At 50.3% G+C, this 17,039-nt stretch overlaps 1 protein-coding gene and 1 non-coding gene across 6 annotated transcripts in view; one reads left to right on the top strand and one right to left on the bottom strand.

Moving 5' to 3' along the window:
• Positions 1-17,039, bottom strand: part of Synj2 (synaptojanin 2) — an 89,825-nt gene that overhangs the window by 24,741 nt on the left and 48,045 nt on the right. For 4 of the 5 annotated variants that reach the window (XM_058583197.1, XM_058583196.1, XM_058583195.1 and 1 more), the window contains exons 6-13: positions 13,183-13,244; positions 9,835-9,931; positions 7,336-7,508; positions 5,800-5,881; positions 4,913-5,062; positions 4,674-4,839; positions 2,734-2,925; positions 344-425 (exon numbers count right to left, since the gene is read on the bottom strand). In XM_058583197.1, coding sequence (XP_058439180.1) covers positions 344-425; positions 2,734-2,925; positions 4,674-4,839; positions 4,913-5,062; positions 5,800-5,881; positions 7,336-7,508; positions 9,835-9,931; positions 13,183-13,244 — 1,004 coding nt within the window. Of the gene's footprint in view, positions 1-343; positions 426-2,733; positions 2,926-4,673; positions 4,840-4,912; positions 5,063-5,799; positions 5,882-7,335; positions 7,509-8,425; positions 9,237-9,834; positions 9,932-13,182; positions 13,245-17,039 lie in introns of those variants that run through there. The other variant, XM_046456589.2, reaches the window with a different exon arrangement.
• Positions 10,033-10,105, top strand: Trnaa-agc (transfer RNA alanine (anticodon AGC)). Its single transcript has one exon. It is a non-coding gene; the product is annotated as a tRNA-Ala (tRNA).

The following is a 17,039-nucleotide window of genomic DNA, read 5'->3' as shown; positions in this document are numbered from 1 at the left end:
CTGACACTCACACTTTCTCATCTCTCCCCAGAAAATGTGAATCAGCTGCCCTCCCTGCCCTGCCCTCTAGGCTCACCCACGTGGCTCCCAGGCTGTGTGAATCGCTTCACCACAGAGCCCAGGAGCACCTCAGAAAACACAGTGACACCAGCCCTTCCTTCCCTTTACTTACTCAGTAGGGATGGAGGCAGGGGGTAGTGCACCTGTGCGAGTGTAGAAAAGGAGTCTAGCCAGAAGTAACCACACAGTCGAGGTCACAGGCTGGCCCTAGAAGACCTTGGGGCTCTGCTCCCCACCAGACACCTGGCTCAGGGTTACCCTGCCCCCCACACGCAACCCTTACCTGGCATTGACAATATTCCCTGCACTCAGCTCCACCATCTCTTCAAACCCCACGGCATACACATCAGTAGGGCTGCTGTCATCTGGGGACAAGGCAGGAAATGAAGAAAATGAGAACCACCAGGTCCTGCTTTCCTGGTTCACGAGGCTCCCCATTTCCCTCCTCAGGGCCACACTACCTACTGCAGGGGCCCACTCACCCGACCCTTCTGGGGCACCAGCCTCTAGAACCCACTCTCCCCTCCTCTATGCTTCTAGCCCACATCACACGTGGCCCTTCCTTATGTATGTCCCAGGGTGTGGCACCAATCTCTCTGAACCTGTTTCTTTCTCAACAAAAGTGACCAGATGTTATTAAGAGTAAATCAAATAACTTCAGTAAAATACCTGACCCTCCTGCTAAGTGTCGAGGGCACGCCCTCCAAGCCAGACCCTGAAGTGGCTGAGGGGTCACACTGCCTCATGTTTAGTTTGTGCTTCCCAAGTACTTTCATAGCACTGGGCACAGCATCACCCAGCTAATGTGTGACCAACATGGTCCCTTCCACAGGGACCATTATTTGGGTCTAGCCCGAGGTGGGTGCTGTGCTGCTTGGGAACCATTCTGACGGGACCTGCCACAGAAACCCCTGGCTTACACTGATGCTTGCATTCACTGACGCTCCCCAGTCACGCCCTCTGGTACTCAGGTACTGAAGCCATCAAACCCAGACACGGTTCCTGCTGCAGAGCGTGAGGCACCTCTGCCAGGGCTCCTGCAGGAGGAAGTGGCCTCTACTGGGAGAGGCCAACAGGCTCCCCACTTCCTGCTCTGCAGCCCCATGAGCACTGGCACTTCCAGCTGAGCTGGTGTAAAACATGAAGCTGCTACTGCTGCTGTTTTCTCTTTTTAAAAGGAAACACCACCTATCCTTTGACCTGGCTAGCAACAGAAGTTCAGCTCCATCCTTCTCCTGAACTTGGTGGCTTTCCAATGGGCCCACTACTGTCCACCTCAATAAAATATCCTGGCAAAGCAACCACCAACTTGCTGTAACTACCCACGTGTCCTCCAGGCAGGAGGAGGGTTGCTGTGGTACCAGGAAGGGGCTTTTCTCAGCAAGGTAGGGCTGACCAGCCCCAGCACTTGCCAGGCTGTCCTGTGGAGTTCAGATGGCTTCTGGACACACCACCTGTGCCAATATGGGCCACCCCCAATAAGAGAATCCAGGGGCCCTGACTGTGGACACTTGCTCCCAGGCAGACAAGAGGGTGTGAATGGCAGGACGGGATGTACATAAGGACAGGTCATCCCAGGCAAAGACCTGGTCAGGAGCCTCTTTCCAAGTCCAAGGATGTGGAAATAAGCAAGGCCCCTGAGTTAACAGTGATTGGACAAAAGTCATTTAAGTCTTCAAACCTTGAGTTTTGAGGGCACTTAATAGGATCTTGCATGATAGATAATTTGTCAAGTTTGGAATTATTTTATTCTCAAAAAGTACACAAATTCATAATTACTTAAAAGTGGATGGATATTGCAGGCAGAGGATTACTTATCTGAATTAGTTGAAGCCAAAGTGCTTCAGATTTTAGATTCTGGAATATTTCCACATGCATAATGAGGTATCTTAGGGATGCGACCCAAGCGTAAACATGAAATTCATTCATTTTATTTTATACATTCATTTATTTTTTTTTGTTGGTACTGGGGATTGAACCCAGGGGTGCTCTACTACTGAGTTCCACCTCCAGCCCCTTTTACTTTTTATTTTGAGATAGGATCTCACTGTTGCTGAGGCTGGCCTTGAACTTGTGATCCTCCTGCCTCAGTTTCTGAGTTGCTGGGATTACAGGCATGCACCTCTGTGACTGGCTCATTTGTTTTACATACACCTTGTTTCCTAACCTGAAGGCAATTTTATACATTTTTAGTGCAGCTATGTTTTAACTGTGACCCATCACAGGAGTGGAAGTTTCTACTTGATGTCACGTCAGTGCTCAAAGTTTCAAATATCGGAGTATTTTTACTTCAGGTTTTAGATTGGGGATGCCCAACCTCGAGTTGGCTGGGGGAAAGGCAGGGATGAGACATTTATTTTCAGGCAGCAGCAACATCAAGTGCAGGTCTGGCTCTAGCAGCTCCCAACAGCAGCACTACCCTAGAGGCCCCATCTCCTGACAAAATTCTAATGACTGAAACCTAAGACATCTTTGCACATGAAGAGAAGAGAGACCTACCGTGATAACTCCCCAGTCAGTAGGGAAAGGGGTCACATGGTTAATTTGCTAGGCAATATCCTAGAAGGTGCTTTCAAACATCTTAAAAGTGAAAAAGGCAAGTAACAATTTCTTCCAGGCAACGGCTATTTAAAAAGTCCAGCCTGACATGGCAGGTTCCGTGGAATGCCTCACCCTGGATGTTGGCAGCCCCAGAGAGCTGGGGCGCGTCCAGCAGCCAGTCTGTGAGCTCTGCTGTCCCCAGGAGGTTGCTGCGAAACTGCTTCCCTCCATTCACGTTCCAGGTCCCCACGGCGACTTGGATCCGCTTGAAGTTGGTGAATTCTGACTGACGTTCTGTCATAGCTCTTAGGATCCTGGGGGTCACTGTTAGGAGGCATGAAAAGTCACCTTTCTCTGCAGCCCAGACCTCAGGCATCCTCCAGGATTACAGGAGGGGCTCTCTGCAGAGAAGCAGGCAGTTCCAGAGCCTGAACACAAGGACCTCGCATGCTACCCAGGGAGGGGATGAAAGACCAAAGACACCATATCTGTTCTGCAACACAGTGCAAAAAAATTCACCCTCCACACCCTTCCCCAATGAGATCCACAGAGGGACATCAGGTCACAGGGAATCTCAGACACGATGGGAAAAGTCTCATCAGCACTCAATCCATGATCCCACAGAAGAACAAGGCACAGATTTCAAGCAAGGGAACACTGCAGTGTACCATATAATTGTACACACACACACAATTAATCAATCAATCTTTACATATATAACTTGAAATGTCTTCCCCAAACCCCATCTTTGCATTTTCTACCTTTCATCCTGCATAACTGGTGTGTGAAAGGTGTGTGCGAAAGGCTCTGTTTTATTGTTCTTTTGACCTTAAATTTAAGGCATTAAAAAAATCATGACATCATAATGTCTCCATGCTCTAGAGAACCAAAATAGATCCAGCTTTTACACTAGTGACTGGATTCCGATCCCGTTGGTCTTGCTGCTGGATGACCTGTGCTCTGCCACCTGGTGCTTTGCTCAGCTTCTTCCAAGAAGATTGGTATCTAGAGCAGAAACTAAGCCTCACCCTGGCTGTCAAGAGCCAAACAAGTGGCCCATAATGTAGAAGGGTAAGAGTAGAAAACACTTGGGAAGCCGCTTTGAATGTGGGCACTTCTCTTTCAAAAACACCAAGAATTTCCAAAATAAAACTTAAAAGTTTTTATGAGAAAAAGAATGCCGGGTCTCCCCTTTTTTGTAAGACCTATAAATTTCCCAGGCTCCGGGGAATAAGAGGTCTTTTTAATTTCCCCAAAGGAACTTCCAGCTATTGATGGACTTCTGTCAGTTTTGCCAAAACTGGATGTGTCCTCCCCACCCAGAAATGGACGGGGTCCTCTCCTCTATTTCAATAGGGCATTGGGCCAGAAGAGGACAGGCCAGGTTCACAGGAAGCTCCCTGGGCCACACGACACTTGTCAAGGGCACCAAGCATTCAGGCCACTGAGGAAGTTTCTGGAGTGAATTAGAATTTAGAGACACTGACTTCAGAACAGTATAGATGCACAGAGCCCTGCCATTTCCTTCCCTCCTCTTGATGTAGAACACAGTCCAGTTGAGAAAGTGGAAGAGACCAGAAGGCACAGGCTACTAGGAAGTAACTACCCTCTATCACCACAGGTTCGCATCAGATCTATCCAACATATTCAATCCATGGATGGAAAATACTTGAAAAAAACTGCATAAACAATAAACATGTGGACTTTAAAATTGCCATGTTCCCTTAAATGATACAGTGTAACAAGTATTTAAATAGCAGTTATATTGTATCAGGTATAAGTAATCTAGAGATTAAATATATGGTATGATGCCCACGGGTTATATACAAAGACTTTACCTTATATATGTGTATACATGTGTGTATATATACATATATGATGCTTAGGTCAACTGGTCAGATCAAGATACCACAGGTCAGAGGCCAGAAGTTCTGGATGAGTCTGTCACCCGCCATCTTGGATTACATGGTGCAGGCAGTGGGGCTGGTTAACTTTACCCACAAACGCCAACTGCTCTGATGCAGCGTAAGGGCCATGGACACCCCTATGCAGGCAGAGTGAGAACTCATTACCCAGAAGGGCCGTGTTGTCCAGGAGCATCCTTCCTTTGTCTGTTGACTCCTCATTGTAGACATCTCCAACCAGCAGCAGCTTGATGGCCTCCTGCTTCACCCCATCAAAAAAGTTGGACTGGATGGTGCGAGACACAGACCGGGCCCCATCTTTCAGCTTCCCTACCTGTGTGAGCCAAAACCCAGGTGTGAGAGGGCTCCATGAGGTTCCCCTCCCTCTCCACCTGGCCGGCTCCTACCTTGGCCTTCCCTTCTAGGGCCCTACTGCCCGTGAACACCTTGCTCAGGCTGTGCCCATTCAGAGACCACATGGCTTTAAAGGACTCCACAAAGCGGTCAACAATGGGTTTTGAATTCAGCCCTAGGCTCTCGAGCTGCAGATGAAGGACCTGGGGAAGAAGTAAAGGACAGCCATCACTGACTATCTAGAGAGACCATCCCCACACTCTTCCCTGTGAGCTCCTTATTCAACAGACTGCAGATGTTCTGGGCCCTCCAGAGAATAAGAAGCTCTTGCTGAAGAGAATATGGCTCCCCACCCCAACTCCAACTTTATTCAGATGATCCACCCAATCTCTCCTGACCCCCAGATACATAAACACCCACCACCACTGCCGGAGGGCTGGACAGATAGCAGTAGTAGTCACAGATGGCATGGACTCCACCTCCTTCCTCCCAGGACATAGCTGAGAGGTCAGCCAGCCAGCTGGGGCCATGCAGACAGATGTGTCCCTCCCCAGGCCTCAGATCCAGCCTCACAGTGCCCTGGCCCAGTGGTGTATTCGTGATAGTCATGATCAAGAACTACTACTTCCCAAGGGTGTCTGGAGCCTTTGGACAACCATGTCTGGAATGTACCTGGAAAACGTATGAAGAAGTGTGCCTGTTGGGCTGGGGGTGGGGCTCAGTGGTGGAATGTTTGCCTAGCACACATGGGTTCCGTCCCAGGCACTGGGGGTGGGGTAGAGACCATGACATAAGAAGGCACAGAGTGGCACAGGCAAGCAGCCAACCAGAGAACCCCATTGTTGGAAAGTCACCAGTGGTATCACCCCCATCTTGCAGCTGAAGGCCCAGACTGCCCCACTGAAGGCACAGGACATGACACAGATGGCCCAAAAGTCACCTCAAGTGCGATGAAGCTCTGCACGGTGTTGGTTCGGTCCAGGCAGTCAAGACAGTTCATCCGCAAAGTGCCTTTCTGAAAACTGAGGACAACAGGAAGAGATGGGAACAGTCGTGAGATGTGTAACAGCCATAGCACTGTGGCAAGTCTACCACTTCCAAGGAGACCTGTTCTAGGAGAAGACCCCTCAATGAACCACTAGCACCCCCAAGTATGGGTTCTAAGGGACCCCCATACCGAGAGATGGCAAACAGACCCCAGGACACACTCTCTGCAGCCCATATCCCTGGATCATCCTAAGTACACCCAGTTCTTGCTATGCACAGCGATGATATAAGGTGCTGTGGATAATTATAAAATTGCATGAATGTAAAATTAGCAAGTACTGATTTAAGCATGGCTCTTGGAGAAGTGCAATTAGGTTTCTGCAAGCCTCTGGCCACATGTCATCAACTCATCAACACATGACCTTTTTTATGTGTTTGTTTAAAGCACCTTACTGAAATATATACAGATAGCCTCTGACTCAGGATGTCCCACCAAATGATTTTTATGATGGGTTAACTGGAGTATTAAATGCAGCACTGACTTGATATTTTTGACATATTAAGTTCAAATGTAAGTTCTATGTTATCAGGACACAACCCCACATAATTCAAGTCTGTATGTTGCTGCTTTGTTAACACCAGTCTCACAGCCTAGTGTCCATAACCCTAACCCATAGCTGAAGAAGCTCGTCTAACATGCATTCTCTCTGGAAGGCACATCACTGCCTTCTTGTGCTTAGAATGCTTCAGTACCATCCCTGGGGGCCACGTTAAACAGTGAAATCACCAGCAAAAGGCAAGAAAATATGAAAAACATGGCACTAAGGAGTGGAAAGGACCCTTGTTTATGGTCTAAGGGCGGAGCAAGAAGTCAGAGCCCTGCCTCCTTTGACCTCACTGGGAACATGCATGTTGGATGACAAATTTTCACTTGCTTTGCACGTCTGCCAATGATCACAAAGTGCCATGACTAAAATTCTTGGGTCACAAATAAGTTTTTAGCAAGTAGGGGAATTCTCAAATATGTGATCTGCAAATAATGAGGATCGATTTATGTGATGTGAAGAAACCGGACTTCCTTTTTCTCTCAGCTCTGAACAGGGTGACCCATAGCTCAGTGTCCTTGGGCATCGTGGTTTAAACCAAGCTTTCCACTGAGAGTGGTGACAGTTCCCCCTTGCTCTCACAAGTACTTGTCATGGTGGGGTAAGTCACATGGTCATCTGAGCCCAACATTTTATATAGACAGTCCTTAGGATGTTTCTTTTTCTAGAAACCATGGTTTACCATCTACTCCCCGAACTCCTTAGCAGGACTCTGAATGCAGGAAGAAGACGGAAGCCCACGATGCCCCCACATCATGGAGCTCACGACCCAGGAAACTAGTCAAGCTTTGAGGGAAGGAAACACCTCAAGGAGGGGGCACCTCCCAGAGAGCCACAGCGGACTCCTCACCCGGCAGAAGGCGATGCTGGCAGGCGAGACTCACCGTGGACTTACATTCTCGCCCTTGGAGAACACATCAAAGTCATCCCAATGTAGCTTTAACTGAGGCCTCAACAGGTTCTCCAATTTCTCTAGCTTCCCGCCTTTGGCAAACTGATGGAAGTCAAAATTGATCATAGGCGTGTCGCCAGCATGGCAAGAGGCCCAGAGCAACTTCTGAAAAGGAAAGGGGAGGGCAGTAAGGAGACGGAGCAGGGGCAGCCACCTTCCTCTTGCAGCCCACATGTGGCCAACCAGTCACCCTTCTAGAGGCACGGGCTGGCACCGAGGCTTGTGGAAGACCGAGGGGTTGCTCAGCCTGACCCCCAAAGGGAAGCACAGTCAAAAGCCCTGGGAGACAGAAACTCCAAAGAACAGCTTGCCTGCACCAGGGCAGAAGTTCCCCCTTGAGCAAAAGAGGCCGGAGCAGGGGTTGCTCCCTGGGGACATCCCACTCCTGCAGGGCTCTTGGAGGGCACAGGTGAGGGAAGGGTTGCTCTGTTCTTCAGGGGGCCCAAGTGCGCTGGCCCTCAGGAAGAGTAGCAAGTAGTAGGCTGTGGAGCTCATAATCCAGTTCCCGTTGCCCTGGTAACCAGCCCCATCCTGACAGGCACCAACCCCAGTGGGTAGGCTCTGCAGTCTCCAGGCTGAGGTGGCCAGTAGGACACAGACCTGTGAAACCTTAGGATGAAGCAGATGAGTGGTCAGGAACCCACCTGGCCCAGGCACATGCCAGCACCGGGGTGAAGCGGAGGACCGGGGTGAAGCACAGCCTGGGCTGCTGGCAGAGGCCTTCCTTCCCCAAGGCTTCCCTGGCCCGGGAACTCCTCACCCCAGGGTCCAGTACAGACTGGCTGCCTTCCCAGGCCACCCACCTCTGGGCCTCACTGCACCTGCACTGTGTGGCTTCAGATCAGATCAGACCAGTGTCTGCCCAGCCAGGGGTCCTGAGGACTTTGAAGGACCTGAAGGACTTTGGGTCATTTCAACTAGCCAGAATATAAATCAATACATGGTGCCATCATCCAGGAAGTCTTACTTGGAAGAAAATCTGTGGAACAAACAGTGGGCTGTTTGGTAGCTTAGGGCTTTACCTTCCGGAGCCAGCTTCTTGTCCAGCTGTTGACTGATAACCACTGAGTCCTGGCTGCCTGCCTGAGCAATGGCCTCAGTCTGGTTGAGGGACTCCCTAGGGCCACGACCCAGGTCTTCAGTTGGAGTGCTGCCTTTTCCTCCAGGCTGAGGGACCTGCCCTCCTGACCTGGGCCATCTCCTGTCCTCTTGTTTACAAAATAGGCCTTGGCCTCAGTGTCAGGGCCATGGCCACTAGTTGCTGGGGAAGTGCTGAGGACATCTTTCTTCATAGCTCAAGGCAGAAAAGGGAAAGGGATTGGGGTTTGTTTTCCTTGCCCCCTGCCTTTTCTTAAAATAAGCAGCCAGCAATGCTGCCAAGTGGGTGGGTGGGGAGAGATTTCTTGAGCCTGTTGCTCATAGCAACAATCCAAACAGGAAAAGCAGGTCTGGCCAGATAAAACTGGTAACCAGGAAGTCCCTGCTCCAAGCATAGGGTTTTTCTCTATAGAGGGACATGAGCACTCCAGCTCGGTGTGGCTTCCTCCAGTCATGGGTCAAAGTGCCAGAAGAGGCCGCAGAGGTCATTGTCCTCCCTGCTGAGACGCCTGTAAGCTCTCTCAGGGACCTCCTTGACCTTCAAACAACCAGAGTCTTTCTCCACTAAGCAGGGGCCATGGGAGTCTGGGCCAGGAACGAGGAGGCCACCATAGCTCATTCTGGAGTCTTCCATGGTTGACTGCAAGCTCACAGGGAGACCTGGGTGGAGTCACCTCCTACTACCACTTCCCCACTCAATCCAGGATCTGCCCTCCCCTGATCCAGGCACCAGAAAGTGGAAAGAGCCTGCGGGAGGCGGCACCCAGCTTCCATGGCAGCCCAAATGAAAGGGAGAGACGTGAGGGCCACCTGGCCAGCAGAGGGCGGCATCCTGCTTGGAACCCAGCTGGGCTCTGAAGAGCAGGTGAGGCCACTAGTTTCTGGGGGAGCGCTGAGGACATCCTTTCTTCAGAGCTCAAGGCAGAAAAGGGAAAGGGATTGGGGTTGGTGGGAAAGCCTCAGGAGTCGCCATTCAGCCACTGGGCTCCCTTCACCCTGCCTGCACTAAAGAGCCGCCCCTCGAGAGCAGAAGGCATCAGGGAAAGCAGCTTTGGGGAGCTCAGGGAAATGGAGCTTTGTTTTGACTTTAAGCAAATTCTCTCAACCCCCAACTCGAAAAAATGAGACTTAATGCATCAGGAGCCCCAGGGAGCCAGCACTGCCCTGCTTGGTGTTGTGGGGAAATCTAAGGACGCCATCCACAGGGCTCAGGGCCCACAGGAGCCCTCCTGGAAGCCCTGGAGATGCCGCTGTTGTGCCTCAGGGCTCTGTCACCTGACAGGCCCTGCCAGTCTCCCGACCCAGGTGAGGAAAAGTCAGTGTTAGGTGTTACCTTAAAGGCCCTGTTGAGCACCTCCTCTCCGCCTCTGCTCCCCAGCAGGTTCACGACCACCTGCTTCCCGTACTGCTCCTTCAGAAGTACCATGTGCCTGCAAGAGAGCAGGTGGATGGTGATGCTGTGACACCCGGGTCCAGACTGGCTCATCTGGCACCTCAAGGAAGAGGTGCAGAAGGGACAGCACTTGGGGCTGGGGATATGGCTCAGTTGGTAGAGCATTTGCCTAGCATGCACAAGTCCCTGGGTTCAATCCCCAGCACCACCAAAAAAAAGAGAAAGTTTTCCTTTACATAGTCGTGGCCGAGTGGTTAAAGCGATGGACTAGAAGGGACAGCACTCTCTCAGGGTCAGAGGTCCAGAACCAGTCATGCCACTGACCCAGAGTGTGGAAAAATGAGCCACACCCTCCCAGCCACCTGCTCTGTTTATTCAAAACTCCACCCATGGAAACAGGTCTGTCAGCGCCTGTCTGCATGGAAGTTTTGGGCCAGGAATGGCACACAGCACCTCAGGCTTCTATAAGGCTGCCAGGTGGGCCTCTCTATAAACCGTCACCATTCTGTCCACAGCCAACCCACAGCCATGGTCTTGTGAATACAATATGTATAGATTGAAAAAAAAAAAATGGGGCCATACTGTATTGCCTAGACTGGCCTCAAACTTGCAATCCTTCAGTTCCAGCCTCTCCAGTAGCTGGGATTACAGCGTGTACCGCTACGCTCAGCTCTGAAATTAACCTATTTTACCTGGCACTGACCCTTAAGACTACACACCCTGGCCAGTGAGCCCTCAACAGCAGTATTTAGCTCTCCTCAGTTCTGCATTTCATTATATTGAACCAAAACAAGAAGGTACAAGAAGTCTTGCAGGCTCTAGAAAAATATTCCTACATCAGAGACTTTTTAAATGTGCATGTTGAAATATTAGGGAGAGACTCCAATATTATCCTTTCTTGCCAACTTGTTAAAAGTAACTGTAGGGCTGGGGTTGTGGCTCAGTGGTAGAGCACTTGCCTAGCACGTGCGAGGCCCCGGGTTGAGCCTCAGCACCATATAAAAAATAAATAAATAATAAAATTGTGTCCAACTTCAACTAAAAAGTAAATATTAAAAAAAGAAATAACTGGGACTGGGGCTGGGGCTCAGCGGTAGCGCATTTGCCTGGCATGTGTGAGGCACTGGGTTTGAGTCTCAGCACCGCTTATAAATACATAAATAAGATAAAGGCCTACCGACAACTAAAAAAAAAAAATTGAAAAAAGTAACTGTTAATGTTAGAAATGCTTAAGTGCTTTTTTTAAAGACATAGGGGAAAGATGCAATGTAAAAATTAGACATAAAATTGTAACTTAATAGTGAGGTCTTGGGCTGGGGGTGTAGCTCAGTGGTAGAGCACTTACCTAGAATGTGTTTCATTCTTAGCACCACATATAAATAAATTAAAAAAATAAAAGTCCATCAACAATTAAACAATATTTTTTAAAAAGTGAGATCTTTATGCCTAAATATAGAAAGAAAAAAAAAAAAACAGAAGAAATACACCATTATGTTAAAGGGATGGAGTGTTACATGATTTAAATTTTTTTTTCTTTAAACATTTTTCTCTTTCCCCCAATGTCTACAATGGCATGTTTCTTTTATAAACAGAACTTAAACAAAAAAAGATCACAAAAGAACCATTTTTAGCTCAAAGAAAAAGTATTCCCTTGTAAACTTTGAGGGACAACAAGTTGGAGTAAAAAGAATATGTGTTTTGAAGAGGATCTTTAGGTTTGGATTTGTCTGCTAACTTGCTGAGTTAAGGATGAGTCCCTCCTGGGTTCCAGTCTCTGCTTGGAGGAACTCCCTAGGAGTCCTGCTCCTGACAGCCCCGGGATGGGGCAGGAATAAATGGGACGCATGTGGCTCACCAGCTCAGGGATCTGCCCAGAGAAGGTGGATCCCGTCCAGAGGTCTGACGTGAGGGCTCTGCCTCTGGCGAGAAAGGCCGAGCTGCCAGCTCTGAGAGTTGGTCCCTGGGTGACAGGAGGAAGCCCTCCACAGCCACACCCCACATGTAGCTGATGAGAAGTCGGGCGGCTGCCTCGTCTCCATCTGTGCCTACTTCCCAACTGGTTCCAAATTCCAGGGTTGGAAGAGAAACTCTTACTTGTTATTCCTCCTATATCCTGTCACACCCCCCACCTTCCTGGATCGCATTATGCGCCCTCCATCTGCACAACTGGTGCAGGGAAAAAGGTCTGAGAGGAGAGCGAGTGACAAGGACAGTGCTCAGTATGTGGAAGTCGGCTTTTCCTTCCTCCCGTTCAATCTAAAAATAAGACGATATTACTGTTGTTGATAAAGGGTGTTTTCCACTGACTCGGGGGTCAGGGAGAGTCTGGCCCCCACTCCGAGGTCAGTGGCATGAAGAGGTGCTCCTGGCCCTAGTTGTTTTGGGTATTGGGGCCTTTTCTCCACTCTCTCTGCCCATCTGTTCCTGTGAGGGGAAAGGAGAGGGGAACCTGGAGTTTTTTGGGACACTGAGGATTAAGCACTCTCCTCTTCAGGGTGGAAACAACTGTCAGACACACCCCAGTGTCCACAGGGAGATTCCAGACATGGCAGCCACAACAAAGCAAGAGGGCGGACAGAGGAGAGCTTCACTGTCTGCAAAGGCAATGCAGCCACTGTCCTCATGAAAGGTCAGCGCTCCCGTGGCCCTGGGCACCACTCCCAGATGACAAGCTCCTGCTCAAACAGGAGCAGGTGGAAGGCCTGCTCCCAAAACCCTCTCCTTGGACACACAGATGCAGCCAGAGAGTGGTCAGTGACAGCAGGACAAACCCAGAGTGCAGCCATGGAGCACTGCTAAGGAACCCGTGTCCTGTAGGTAGAAGCCCTTCCGTGGGAAGGGTGGAGGAAGAAGGAATTGGCTCTGCATAAATCTGTGGAATAACAGGGAGTAGCAGCGTCCTGGAGAGGAGTTGGCACATCATTCCAGGGACACCTCACTGCGCTTTGGGGGCCATAGCAGCTCTGCCCTCAGGGTGGCCTCACACGCATGTCACCTCATTTCCAAATGCCATTATATCTATAATTTAGACCATCCCTTATTAATCAGGGCAAATGCATGAAAGTTCATTGCAAGAAGAAACTGTTATGATTTAAAAAAAGTCACAAACTAATCTTCAGGGAAATCCAAGAGCATGTGAAAACCCATTTTGTAACCTCCTTTCTTGCAAAAGGACCAAAATAAAAGGCAGATTTAGACTTGGGGTCTGGGGTACCCCTCCCTGCAGCCCCCTGTCCCCCTGCCTGAATGGAGAATGCCAGGCCTCGGATGGCATTCAAAGATGCCTACCTGTCGAAAGCAGGGGCGTTGGCTTCCAGGCCTCTGCGGAGCCTCAAATGGTGGGAGCCCACCTGCAGCGAGGAGAGAGAACAGTGGTGATTCCTCTGCTTTGTGACTCGAGGAGGCACTTTTCCCCGCCAGCCAGGCAATATGGCAGCCACTCAGCCACCTTGGGGCCCACTCCCAGCTCAGAGGCCCTGATCACCAGACACTGCTAACCATGCTCCCAACTCAGGTCCAAGAGCCTTGAGAACAGATCTGCTTCTGCCCAGTCCTGCCTACAGCATGAATCTGCTGGGTGGGATTCTTCCAATGGACAAAAGAAATTCTAGGATAAAATTATGAAGCAAATGTCAGATCCCCAAACTCTCAGGCCAGAGAAACTAATTTTCAGCTTTCTCTCTCTTTCAAGGACCTCAAATTCCTGCTAAAATCTGGGTTATACTAGGGCTGGGGTTGTGGCTCAGTGGTAAGCGTTCGCCTAGCACATGTGAGGCCCTGGGTTCGATCCTCAGCACCACATAAAAATAAATACATAAAATAAAGGTATTGTGTCCAACTGCAACTAAAAAATAAATATTAAAAAAATCTGGATTACACTCATTATCTGATTTCATTTTAATATTTGCAACTACCTTCTTAATACTCACTTTAAAAAACGGATTTAAAATACATACTGTTACTAGAACGCTTGAAGGGGTGTCATTGGCAAAATCTGGGACAACCTGAGCATCAAACTATATAAGGACAGTAGTGGATTATAAACTAAGGAATAAAGTAGAGAAATCCATGGATCTATATTGACAATAGTTATGGAGAGATGGATGGATTCATGGATTTGTGGATGGACAAGTTCATGTGTAGATAGATGAACAGGTGTGGGCGTAGGTAGGTAGGTAGATGGCTGAGATCATGCACATGTGGACTAATGGATGAGCTCATGGATAGGCAGGGGGATGGATGGATTCACAGATAGGTAGATGAATAGATAGGTGGGTGGATGGATGGGTGAGTAGGTAAATAGCGAAGAAGGGAAGGCTCTTCCTTATAGAATATCAATTGTAAATGTAGAGGGAGTAGTAGAAAATCATCATTCTACAACCATCAGTAGTAAAGAACAGCCAAGGTCATCCACTGATAAGTCTTAAATGTGATAAAGAGCAAGATACTTGCGTGATCTCGAAGTGTCTACCAGAGGTTGTTTATATTGAAAGGGAAAACATTAATTCTAAGTGGCAAAACTGAAAAACACCTTGACTGGTGACCAAAATTAACATCACTAACAGGGGAATGATGGACACCATGTGCCTAAAAAGACAGTGTCACATAGGTAGTATTCTGGCCAAGGATCCATACCCGGAAACACCAGGAAACCCCCAAGTGAGAGACCCTCAAAGTAAAGAAAAAGGCGGCCTTCATTCAAGAATGTGTCAATGTCAGGAAAGACAAAAAGACCAAGAAATCCATCAGGGTAAAAAGATATGTGACAACTAAATACAGGATGTGACCCCAGACTGAAGGGGACAGGGTACTACAGAGGACATTACTGAGACAACTAATCAATTTGGAAACTGACTGCAGATCTGATTAAAGAACTGTGCCAATGTTGAATTTCTCAAATGTACATTTATCTCTGGTGACATCAGAGTGTAACTGCTGCAGGAAAAGCATCCTGAAATATTATAGGTAAGGAGGCGGAGTTGGAGGGTGCCCGACGATGCTGCCCACTCTCAAATGGTTCAGAAAATAAATGGCAAAACCACGTGTGTGACCACAGGTGACAACTGAGTGCATCTGGGTGAAGGACACAGAGGAGCCCTCTTCTGTTCTTACAATTTTTCGTGGGTCTGAAATTATTTCAAGTTTTGAGAAAAACACCATTCGGCTTTGCTCATCTCTACAGCGGTAAGAAGAGTGGTGTCCACCCGGCCAGGCATGGCCACTGGCCAGCCCTACCATGCATTCATGCACAGCTCTGAACACCTCGGACCATACACCCACCTCGCCTCAGGTTTGAGGAAAGCATCCTCTGAGACCGGGAGAAGGCCATCTATACAAATGATTCAACGCCCTGTGCTCCCAAGACCCTGGTCACAGGGGAACATTTCACACGACGAGGCCCCTCCACTGTGCACGAACAGGGCTCCTGAGGAGGGCTCAGCCCAAATGCCTTCATCTTGCTGCCAAGTTTCCCCTGCCCTCCTTTCCCCAGTCGCCACCAATGCCCGGCTGAGGAAAGGTCATACACTTGACTCGAAAACCGCGCACGGCCCTGCGGTACTGAGAAGGCCGCCCTACCCACCGCTCCTCTCGCTCTCTGGGCTGACGGGGCAGCGAGGAGTGCACTCTTTGCAGAGCCACCCCCGTGGGAACCTAGGGAGACGAGAACAGAGTCAGCGGTCCGGAGGCAGGGCCTGGCCTTCAGTCGTGACTAGCTGTAGGGCCGGACAGGCCCACTGTCTCTCCCTCCATCAGCCAAGGCTCTTCTTTTAAAAAGGTGGAGCCAACAGCAAACACCCCCACCCGGCAGCGTGGTCTCCAGGCTCTGGGACCTCGTTATGAAGACCACGTGCTCAGCCCACCGCTGAGGTACTGGGTGCCGACAGGAAGGGGAGGCAGAGTCTCGTGCCCTGATGATTACCACCCAGCGAGGGGCACCATGGAAAGACCCAGAGACACCAAAAAGTTCCCAACAAGCCTGTAGAACAAAGGCTACTTTGGTTGAGATTTGCCCTCAGGGGCCGAGAAGCAGCAGCACACCAAGGCGAGATGACACAGCTTGCCGTTTGTGGTCCCCTCAACATCAGTGGGGGTCAGTGGGAAGCAGATGGGATAAGCAGCCAACAGCAGGACGGAGGCCAAAGCATGGGTCTCCCAGGCCTCTGGCTTGTCTCTTTCCACGGGCATGACTGTCATGGGAAAGGCCTCCTGTCCCACCACAACCAGCCTGCCTGGGAACACGAAGGAGTCACGGGCCGGAGCTGGGGGAAAGACCTCCAAGTCTGCACCAGTGGTTCTCACAGTGTGGTCCCTGGGCGACTCTCGGGCCCAGCCCAGTGTGCTGAACCAAGACTCATGGGCGGGCCCAGAGGGAGCCTCCACGGGCCCTGGAGGCCATGACTACGCGCACCTGCTCCAGTGTGTGGGCAGCGCTGGTTTTGACTCGCTCCCTGTCTGCTCCCTTCCCCGGTGGCTTGGGTTGTAAATGCCCGTGAGGGGTAGGAAACGGACAGCGGGGAAGCAGCAGACCTGGGGACTGAAGTCCCCAGAGCAGGGTGTTGGACTTCAGTACAGAACCACAGGGGCCTTAGTGACCTCTCGGCCATGATGGCCCTGGGCCCCTCTGCCTCTAAAGTGGATAGGGGCCTGGGGTGGCAATGGAGGGGAACTGGAGCCCCCATTTTCTCAGGAAATCATCTCCTTCTCTGAGGTCCAGCTTGCCCGGCCCTGCCAGCACCTCCCCCACTGCTGGCCCACTCCTACGCTGACCCCCACTGCCCTCCTCTGGTGTCACCGACTCCTGAGGTCGCACGTGTCAGAGCTCAGGAAGGAGCTGCAGCTGGGGCGGAGTGAAGCCTCCCTGGGCCATGGACGCTGGAGCCGGGTCCACGGCTTTATTAGCTTCCCTCCCTCTACTTCGCCCCCCCACCATCGCCCCCCCACCATCGCCCCCGCCCCCTGCTAAAGGGTCAATTGCCCCTGTCTGGTGCCTAAAGTCGTTTCTTCCATCCTGGAGACCACACACGGTGTTTAAGGGGGTTGGCCTCTCCAACAGTCCAAGTCTCCAGAGAACCCGGCAACACTCGAAAGGGACTGAAATCAATCAGGATCCCCAGGCTCCCCCAGACCCACGGCTCCCACCTGGA

Source organism: Marmota monax, unplaced genomic scaffold, assembly GCF_021218885.2.
Source record: "Marmota monax isolate L192 unplaced genomic scaffold, Marmota_monax_Labrador192_F-V1.1 WCK01_AAM20220418_F8-fsc00164, whole genome shotgun sequence".
Taxonomy (NCBI): domain Eukaryota; kingdom Metazoa; phylum Chordata; class Mammalia; order Rodentia; family Sciuridae; genus Marmota; species Marmota monax.
Note: the sequence above shows the minus strand (reverse complement) of the source record. Positions and strands in the feature narration are given on the sequence as shown.